The sequence below is a fragment of the Crinia signifera genome, chromosome 4 (genome assembly GCF_055691185.1).
Source record: "Crinia signifera chromosome 4, ASM5569118v1, whole genome shotgun sequence".
Lineage (NCBI taxonomy): Eukaryota > Metazoa > Chordata > Amphibia > Anura > Myobatrachidae > Crinia > Crinia signifera.
In genome coordinates this window covers 14,131,644-14,142,274 of record NC_139220.1, presented here as the reverse complement: position 1 = coordinate 14,142,274, position 10,631 = coordinate 14,131,644, and the positions used below count along the sequence as shown (strand labels likewise).

Genomic DNA, 10,631 nt, shown 5'->3' with positions numbered 1-10,631 from the left:
CAGTGGGACCCGCTGCCGGGTGCCACATTCACCCCCACTTTTCATGGCCGTGTCCTCACGCGCCAACATTAAACTTGCGCCTTCTCCACCAGATTTTTCAGCATTCTCCCCCTTTGGCCGGTAACAATGCCTGCGGAACCGACGTCTGTTGGGAGCGAACCGGCTTCCTTTAACCGGCACCCCGCCGAGGCCAGTCACGTTTGCTGCCTCAGCACCCTTCTTTCCTTCTACTACATCAAATTCCAATGTCTCGCCATCTGCAATACTGCACCGGAATTTCCGGGGGTTGTTTCTCTTTATGGCAGTCCGATGGACAAAGACATCACCTTCCGTGTCATTCCTGTTAATGAACCCATATCCACTTCGGAAATTAAACCACTTGACGGTTCCTTGTATCTGTGTAGCTAGCACTTTCTTCTCCGCCTGGCTCCTCTGGACGCAGATGGCGTGTTGCAGGGCTCGCTTCTCAGTCGGATCTGTCAGTCGCCTGTCTGACTGCTTTGGGTGGTTCCATTGGCTTCCCGCTTCTCTACGCCATTCGGTTCTCCAGCCCGACTCTCTATCCTCGCCGGTCAGTGATCTGTTCTTCTGATACATCTCTCTTTTCATGTCTGCCATTCCTGCCGTCAGCTGCTCTATCTGTCTGTTCAGCGTCTGGAGTTTATCTTCTTGGAGATTCTGTCCGCCTTGTACAGCCATGTCTTTGCTTGTCCTGGCTCCTTCCTGGCTGGTGGTGGTGGGCCCATGCAGGTCCCGCTGTTCCTTCGAACCCAATAACTCGGGGTATTCATCTTCTCTCTTGATCTCGGTGCCAACTACTGCGATGGCGGCTTCTTTGAAGTCCCTGAACGATTTCCCAGGCATCTGTCGACGGAGTAATCTCAGGTGCGCACGCATACTCTCCTTCACCACCCCTTCCGTAAGCTGAGTGGTTAGTGTCTCGTCTGCGTTTTTAGCTTCTTCTGGGTCGATGGCTTGTATTGCCCTCAAAGCCTCCTGCAGGCTGAGGGCGTAGTCCCGTAGTGTTTCTCCAGGTTGCTGCTTCCTCCCATATAATTTCACTTTCAGTTCCGGGAGATTTCTTGTTTCAAACATGGTAGATAATCTCTTTAGGATCTGTTCCACTGTCTGTTTATGTTCTGGGGGCCATGACATCACCTCCCGTAGGGCGGACCCAGTCAGCTGTCCTATCAATATTTCTATTGTTTGTTGCTCTTGAAGGATGTAGAGCCGGGACGTCGATCCTATTTTGTCTTTAAACTGTGCGAACGTCGCCCCTGACGATTTGTTTGCATCCCCGCTGTAGGTCGGCATCCACGGGGCCCCGAAGTGGTATGGGAGTGTGATGGATGTGACCCCCGGTGGTGCGGGCTGTTCTTGTTGGGGTTCCCCTCCTGGCATTGCATTTGCGTTCGGTGGCGCTGGTTCCACTGGTGCAGCTGGTTCTTCCATCCCTCTCTTTTTTTTTTTTACCCTGGATCCTGTTCGTATGACGCCAAGTGTGGTACCCGCAAGGATTTAGGTTTTGCTATCCAGGGAATAGAGGGCAATAGTGGACACAGAATAGAAAAGGAGCAACTGCAATTAAATAGGTTAGTTTATTACTCGCCACTCAACACAGGCAAATACGCCTACAGCTTCCCCAAGGACAGCCGTACGAATCACTGCAATAAAAAGTTAAACAATGTGATCTTACAACAATAAATGTATCAGCCTTGCGAATATTGAATCAAACTGACAAAGAACCTATACTGGGTTAATCAACATCATTCCTTTTAACGTACTAAAGCGAACGATTTACTCCTTCTAAGAACCCCTATATTTTCACTTATACTACTAACTAAGGTATACTATACCTAACCCTATAGGGACTAATGGTACCGGTACCCAACTAATGTCCTGCACCCGTGTCTAGAGCTCAGTCTATATACAGGAATTAATGTACATTTTCCCACCGGGGTGTCTCTACCGGAGACCGGCCTTCCTACGGATCAATAGCCGGAACAATACGCCTATCGGCCTTCCTACGGATAAGTAGCCGGCGCAGTATGAAATGGGACTCGATCTGGCTTGAGATTCCCCTTCAAGAGATTAGGGTGGTGCGTTTTGGCCTACTTCTGAACTGATAGCACTTACTCCCGATTGTAGGTTTTTATTGCAGAACACAAGGAGCACTTAAGACACAGCAAGACACAGGGGTGCACATCCAATCAATATGATATTGTATTGGTACACAGCTGCACTGTTCACAAACTGGCTAGTGTGTATCCTGCGCAAGGAATATCCTCTCTTTGATCAGTTGCAGTCACTTTTCTGACTACGGAGCCTCACTGCTCCTGTGGCTCCTACAACTCCCCTAGTACACATGGGTGACCGCCTGAAGTACTCTGCAGTTCTCCGGCCAACCCCTCGCTCTCTTGCCATGACACGTGGCTTTTCCCTGGGGGGGGTCTCAACCCTCCTGCTGCCGCAGCAGCTATCTCCCTTGTGGTCACTGGGACCTAACTCACGGTTTTGGTGGGTGCTTCTATCATGGAGGCATCTCTCCTCCCTGCCGGGGCATGCTGGCTGTGCGGTGTCGCCGTCGCAAGAAGCCACCTGGTTAGTCAGGACGGCTGGGGAGGTGCCACAGACACACGCTGGCTCCCGGGATGTAGCCTGGAAGAGTCCCCTCCTTCCGTGCCCGGCAACCTTTCTCTGCCTGGCTTCGCGTGCCGCCCGTCTCCACGCGCCAAGCCCTGACCTCTCCCACTCCTCCTTGTAGCCGGGTGCTGGGAGGTTGTTCTCTCCTATCTCTACGCTCGGCAGCACGCCCTGGGGCTCTCGTGCCGAGTCCGTGCAGTCCAGCGCTGCCGACGCTGGGATCGTCTCCGACTGCCCCCCTGACGCGCGGCAGCTCTCTCCACCCGCTCCTCGTGCCTCTGGGCCACCTCTGACCTCACTTCCTGCCGGCCTCTCTATGCGCCGTCCTGCCCACCAATCACGGTCGTCCTCCCCGCAGTCCATCTCTTGGGTGAGTGTTGCCTTTCCTCCCATGATGCCCGCAGCAGTGGCAAGGGACATCCACCCTCTCTCCGGGGTGGGGTCAATATTGCATGCCTCGGGCAGTGGGACCCGCTGCCGGGTGCCACATTCATATTATATATCAGCTATTGTGGTAGTTATTTAAGACACTTGCCAAGAGGAGGGGGGTTTCCAGGCAACCAGAAACCCCCCCATGCATTACATAGCCAGTATAGAGTATATAGCCGGTGTGTCTGTAATACAGTATATAGCTAGTATTAGGCACATATAGCCAGTATAGGGCACATACAGTATAGCCGGGGTCACACAGAAGCACAGGAGGCTGCCCGTGCCCATCTCCGACCCGGACGCTGGTTGTTGCTAGGATACCGTAGGCCGCTGTGCAGCAGTGACGTGCCCTGCGTAGTAAGGTTTACCGGGCGTGATGACGTACGACGCTGCGGGGGGTGGAGCTTTGTGTGGGAAGCTGATAGAGGCCGCCGGAGAGTTGTGTCACTGCCAGGCCGCGCTCCCTGTCCTCCTGTCCCACCGCCGCTCGCACCATGTCTGACAAGGAGCTCATGTGGGCGCTGAAGAACGGAGATATGGACGTGGTGAAGGAGTTAATCGCCGAGGTGAGAGTCAGCCTGGGCGTGTCAGTGGGGGCCCCTGCCGGTCTGGGCGTGTCAGTGGGGGCCCCTGCCGGTCTGGGCGTGTCAGTGGGGGCCCCTGCCGGCCTGGGCATGTGAGTGGGGGACCCTGCCAGCCTGGGCCGGTGAGAGGATGCAAAGTTCACCCTGAGCCTGTGAGTGGGCGCCCCTGTCAGCTTGCAAGAAAGTTGGTGATCTCAGCAGCCTGAGTGTATCAGTGGGTTCCCTTTTGAGTGAGTGGGTGCTCCTGTCAGCCCAGGTGTGAATGTGTCAGTCTGGGCAGGTGTTCCTGTGGGCCTGTATGTGGGGGTTAGCTCTTGTCAGCCTGGGCCTACACTGTGTATTAGCAGATCCCATCAAGTAATACATAGGAATGACTGGTGGTCAGCATAACGAAGCCGTCCTCTTCAAGGAGGGAATCCTGAGAGATATTAGGTAAGTATCCCCTCCCTAACCCTGCCCTCTAGCAGCCTAAACCCCACGCCCAGTCTGACCCTAAATTTTCAAAAACCTACCACCCCCTTTCTCACAGCCTAACCCTAACCTTTCCCTCCACTCAGCCTAAGTACATCTAATAGTGCCTAAAGCTACCCCCTAACCTTGCCCGCTTACTCGCCAATCGGTATGCCCACTGTTGGTACTTCAGCGTTGGCATCTTGATGTTCTGGCGCCTGACTTCTGAAGGAAGTTGAGATGCCGATGTCTGTAATCGTAATGATGTGAGAACTCTGGTCATGCAGATATATGGGGTTAATCGATGTGTAAATTTGCAATCCTATCGATTTATCTAACTCCGTTCCTATGGATCGTAGAGCGCATGTTCACCCAAATAGCGTATGAGTCTAATCACGATCCCCTCGCAAGTTGACTGACACGAACCCGTGGGGGTAATCGGCAGATTTCTGGAAGGGTCTGTAATGTCGTCCCCAATCCGCCTGATTCTGTCGCACAGTTGTGGAAGGGTCAGACCTTACGTTTGGAAAGAATCGTTCAATAGCAAGTGAATTGTGTATGGATTTGCAGAGAATAGTGATCAATTTCCAATTCTCTTGCACTCGGCTTTCGCTCTATCTGGATGACTGCTATCTAATCGCGGTCATCTGCAAATTTGCATATGAACAATCAGGTCTGAATTAGGCCCATAGGCCGGTCGCGCCTTTATATCAACCAAACTCATTCGTCTGACTAACTTAACTGATCCTTTTTCTATTCTTTTATCCATCTAACTTTTAAACTGTTGCCAAGGCGGATTCTATATACTAAACGTGTACTGAACTGTCATGGCGGTGAGACTCCTTTCCCTTCATTCTTCCCTCGCCACTTAATGTACACATTGCATCAGTAAACGAGGAAACCTTCTACGGTCAGTTTGGAGTCTGCAGGATGTGGCTCGCACAGCAGTAAATGGAAACCACAAGTCCTTGCAAGAAGTTCTTAAGGATGTGTTTTAAAAGGGGTGGATGGTTTCTTTTTATTACTAATGTGGAAGTGTACATTTACAAAATGTATAGAATTACCAGGGGTGTGCTTGATGAATCCGCACAGTCAGTGTCCAATTTAAGTAATTATAAGTTTTAAACACAGTTGACTCGCGTAACTATAAAAAGTTTGGTTAGTTGTCAGCTGTAGCATAATGGTGGCAGTGGGTTTTCATAGTGCTAATTCGGTATGCAGTAGTAATGGTGCTTCTAGCACAGTGTGGTCTATTTCAGCACTGATTTACAGACAGACTGTGCTAGGAACATCACAGTGGCACCCCAGGAAGAGAAGAGGAAGAGGAACTGTACGAGTTTTGAAAGATGCAGGGTAGAATGATCACTTCAGCAGTTTTTTGCTCTTCTGTGATATCTGTAAATGGTGATTGGCAGACTTAATGCTTTGCGCCTCTTTCTGGGTTATTTTAAAGGCAAATGACGCAGAAAAGTAATACCCCTTTCACACAAGAAAATGCAGGGAACCACCCGGGAATACGGCCCAGGGATCATGCCGGGGCATTCCTGGGTTGGCTCTTTTCACACCAGAAAAGTCCTTGCATTTTCTGTGGTGGGATGGCGGTGGAAAATACTAACCCCCAGGTTGCCTGTCCTTGGTGCAGGTCTGGATTGCACACAGGCGGCGGGCGCAGATGACGTAGCTCTCCGACTGCAGTGAGGCACCGGAGAGCTGCGTCAACTTCATCTGTCGCCCGTCCTTTCATCTGCACCTGCTACCTGTGTTGATCCGTGGCTTGACACAAGCACCAAGGACCGGCAACCTGGGTGAGTACCCCTTACACACCGGCCAGGACCCCAGGTTGAACCCGGGAACAACCCTGCTCCATAGCAGCGTTGAAATCCCGGCAAATTATGCCAGGATTTTGTCCCAGGAACCTTTTAGACCAACGCTAGTCGCGGGTTGTTCTCGGGCCCAACCTGGGAATTTTAGGCTGTGTGAAAGGGGTATAACTGTATTGTCCAAGTTTCCTGCTACTGTGGGCCTGATTCTGTACTTTTGCAATTGGGAGTTACTCAACCCCAAACCTATTCAATTGATGTTTGCAGGTGAATTTTCATTTTTACTACTCCAAAATATTCGAGCTTCCTTCCCCCAAAGAGATGTTACTTGAGTCTAACAGAACTTTTTCTATTTGGCAGAGCCTTCCTTGTGGGACCCTCTCAGTTTCAGATAAGGATTCCCTGCTGCCATATTTGAAAAATATAAAAACAGTGATGAGCAACTCTTTCCATTAAAATAGCTTCTTTTTTCTATAGCATATCATTTCTCATCAAGTTATTCACACACTGAATGCATATTTTAATCCACAGCTGCTGCTTGTGCATCCTTTCGCGCAGTTTGGCAAATTTATTAATTTTAGTGGAAAAACTCTCAGACACTGGGCGCTACCAAGTTATGGCCTGACTAGGAGGGCTGTTTAACCTGAAAGAGGGTTAGATGTACTAGGGCACATCTGTACATATAAATCCAGCTCGAATGTGCAATTTTGTAGGGTAGAAAAGTCCTCAATCACAAATACTAGCGTAAAACAAAACAAGCCGGTATGTTCTCTGTATGCAAAAAAAAAAAAAAATCTAAATAAATTTGCATCCCTTCCATCACACTGGGTCTGACTGAGGTGGGAAAAAACAGCAAGTACATTTGTTTTGCATGCAGGGTAAACACTGTCTGTCTGCTTTTGCATGCAGCCTACAAATGCACGTTTTGAATCTTCCCCACATGTTTGCCAAGCTTCAAAGTTATACCCCTTTCAGACATAACAGCAAGTTACCGGGTTATACCCCTTTTCCACTAGGAGATATAACCCGGTAATCTCCGCGGGGACGCGCATCTACCCGGGTTGCATGTCTGAAAGGGGTATTACTCGCACCATTGCTTTACTGCCAGGACCTATATTTTGTCCAGGTGTGGACTTGTACCTTTTTCATCCTAGATATATATATATATATATATATATATATATATATATATATATATATATATATATATATATATATATATATATATATATATATATATATATATATATATATATATATATATATATATATATTGTACCTAGAGGAGGCACTCCAATGGGCTGTAACAATAGTATCGGTATAATAAGAGATCAGTAGACCACGGTGCCTTCCTAAAGCAGATTGTGGTTCTGCTATGTATATTCTCCCGGAGGCGGCACTCGTATGAAATAACGACACCAGACTGTGGCTTGCTTTTAGACCGACGTTTCAAGGCCGTCTGGCCTTTTTATCAAGGTGCAAAAAAAAAGAGATACATACAAATGCAAATACACAACTTAAATACCTGTGGATCTTGTTCACGTCTCCCGCCGCAGCCCAGCCGGGCGTCTAATGGTGACGTCACCGACATCACGTTGCGTTAGGGGCGTGAAGAATCACCTGTGTCCCAAAGAAAAAATAACCAATGAAAAAAACACAACCAATGAAAAAAACATATACAAAAATCACCATGGTGATACATATACATAACAATAAAAGACGGCATGGAAAAAGCAGATAAGATCAGCATGTTAAGGCTTTAAAAAAGGCATACTATGAAGTTGAATAGCCAAAAGCTCTTTTTACAGAAACCGCTAAATAGCGGCATATATAAAACTGGGCATAATGACACATAGATCCACCAAATGAAAAAATGTATTATATTACATATAACAAGATAAACCTAAATACTCGTTCAGTCCCCTCGGGGCGAGAGTATCTAGTCGGTCAATCAACCTACACTCAGCACGGAGCAATAGTAAAGACCGATCACCGCCACGTTTTAAAGGGGGAATATGATCAATAATACGGTAACGTAGTGTGGTGATGGAATGTCGAGCCTGCGCGAAGTGACGCGCGACAGGCTGTTCACTGTTACCGGAGATGAGAGCTGCTTTAATGGCAGACCTGTGGGCTGCTGCCCTTTCCTTAAAGGCGCAGTCTGTCTTGCCCACATAATGTCTGCCGCAGGGACAAGAAATCAGGTATATAACGTATTTCGTAGAACATGTTACCCGGTGTCTAATGGAAAACCTTTTCCCGGAGTAAGGATGATGAAAGAATTCCCCGGCCACCATAAAGTTACAGGTTGCGCAACCACAGCATTTAAAACAACCTACTTTGGGTTTACCCAAAAAGGTTGGTCTAATGGGTGGAAAATTGACATCATTTTTAACCAAGAGGTCTCGCAAATTGCGGCCCCTGGTGTATGCACACATGATGGATTTATTGTTTAATGAAGACAGTGCGGGGTCAGTTTTAACAATCGGCCAATGTGATTTGGCACGATGGCTGATGGCTGAGCTTTTTAAATGGTATGAATTAACCCAAATCAATTTATCCTTGCTTTTGTCAGGTTTATTCGATGATGGTAAAGAATGATCAGGTCTAGGTAATGCCAGCACTTTGGCTTTGATGTTATCTAGTTCCAAAGGGTCATAACCACGATCCACAAATTTACAAATCATGGAATCGAGGGCTGGTACTAATTCCTCTGGTTCACTGGTAATTCTATATGCCCGAAGCATTTGTGAATAGGGAAGACCTTTTTTAAGCGGGGCAGGATGGTTACTACTGGCAAGCAACATGTTGTTGCGGTCAGTGCTTTTAGAAAATAAAGAAGTTGAAAAATGACCATTAACAAGCTTAATATCTACGTCTAAATACTGGACGTGTGACGGATGAATATTAAATGTAAATTTCACTGGAGAATCAGTGAGATTATGGCTGTTGATGAGGTCAGAGAGTGTCTGTGATCCTCCTGACCAGCAGATCAGGAGGTCATCTATATATCTGGTGTAAAGGATAAGGGCACCCCTGGTTACTGGATTAGACATGAATAACTGTTTTTCGATAATAAACATGAATGCATTGGCTAGCGACGGGGCCACGGAGGACCCCATCGCACAGCCACGTAGCTGTAAATAATATTTGTTATTAAACAAAAAATAATTGCGTTTCAATGTTAAATTCAAAAGCTGCAAGAAAAATTGAATGTTAGGGCCAGTATACAAAACATTATCGGTGATAAGTGACTGTACAGCTGCTATACCTGCATCATGTGGGATGCAGGTATATAAGCTGGTCACATCCACAGTGCCCAGAACACAATCCTGGGGAATCTCCGAAATGGCAGCCAGTTTGCAAAGTAAGGCATTAGTGTCTTTCAGGTAAGAATCTTCAGCCTGTACACAAGGTTGTAAGAACGAGTCCAAATAAATGGATACACATTGATATAACGAGCCCCGTGCCGAGATTATTGGACGGCCGGGGGGTGCTTGTGCATTCTTGTGTATTTTAGGCAGAGAATACAGTAAAGGCGTAATGGGGTACGTGGTGGTGAGAGCCTCTCTGGTAAGGTTGTCAATGATAGAGTTCAGACAAGCCTGATGTAGAATTTTATCAAGTTCTCCCTTGTACAAGGGGGTAGGATCTCTGGGGAGCGGAGCATAAGTTGACATATCACTCAGTTGACTATCCAGCTCTGATACGTAGTCACTTGTGTTTAACACAACAATTCCCCCACCCTTATCGGCTTGCCTAATTACTATACTTGAATCATTACTTAAAGACGTTACTGCCTTCCATTCGGCCGAACTGAAATTTGAATGTCCAGGATGGGGTTTACTCAATATATTCCGTGTATCGTGCTCAAGGATTCTACCAAAGGTTTTAATCGATGGATTGAGCGACACAGGCTCAAATTTGGATTTTTTCTTTAATTTGTCTGGAAATGATGTTGTAGGGGGTGGGACATCACGGGTGTCTTTGTCCTGAAAAAATTCTCTCAATTTAAGAAGGCGTATCAATTTGAGTTGTTCAATTTTGATCATAAACGGGTCAGGTTTATTTGTGGGAACGAAATTTAGTCCCTTAGACAGTACCTGTACTTCTATGGGATTCAAAGCTCTGGTTGAAAGATTGAAGATTACTTCTTCTGGATGCGGGACGGCTGGTAGCGGGTCTTGACGCCTCGTCCTCTTGTTCTGTTGCCCCCGCCGTGTGAATTTTCTCCTGAGGAGGCATTGTGGTCTCGGGGCCGTGTCCCTAAAGGGAGAGCCCGGTGGTTACCAGGACCTACATCCTGTCCGCTATTGGAGGAGGCATCCGCCCCAGAAGATTCAGTGTCCAGTCCTGCTCTGTTGTAACGAGTGCGGGGACGTCTTCTGAACGGGCGTGAGTTGGTTAAATCCCCTCCGGTTAACCACGGATAAACCAAGTGCTTCTGGTAGTCTAGGTCGACACGATCTTGTTTGTTTTTTTTATATTGAATCAGTTCTTTTTTATACTTGTCGACCTGGGACGTCAACTTTACTAGCCAGTCATTAGAAGTGTCAGACACCAGCGTATTTTTATGTGTCGACTCAAATACTGTCAGTTTATCTCGGACCATAGCCAGTTCTCTAGTGACCTCTTCGATGACTGCAATCATTAGGTCAAAAGAGCATTTATTTAAGATAGACGTCCAAACCTTACAGAAAGGAAT

The 10,631-nt window shown here is 47.4% G+C and overlaps 1 protein-coding gene across 1 annotated transcript in view; it reads left to right on the top strand.

The window, feature by feature from the left end:
* The first annotated feature begins 3,454 nt into the window (after positions 1-3,454).
* Positions 3,455-10,631, top strand: part of MTPN (myotrophin) — a 58,031-nt gene continuing 50,854 nt past the window's right edge. The window contains exon 1 of the mRNA XM_083181170.1: positions 3,455-3,638. Within this exon, the coding sequence (XP_083037296.1) occupies positions 3,567-3,638 (72 nt within the window). The 5' untranslated portion in view covers positions 3,455-3,566. The remainder of the gene's footprint in view (positions 3,639-10,631) is intronic.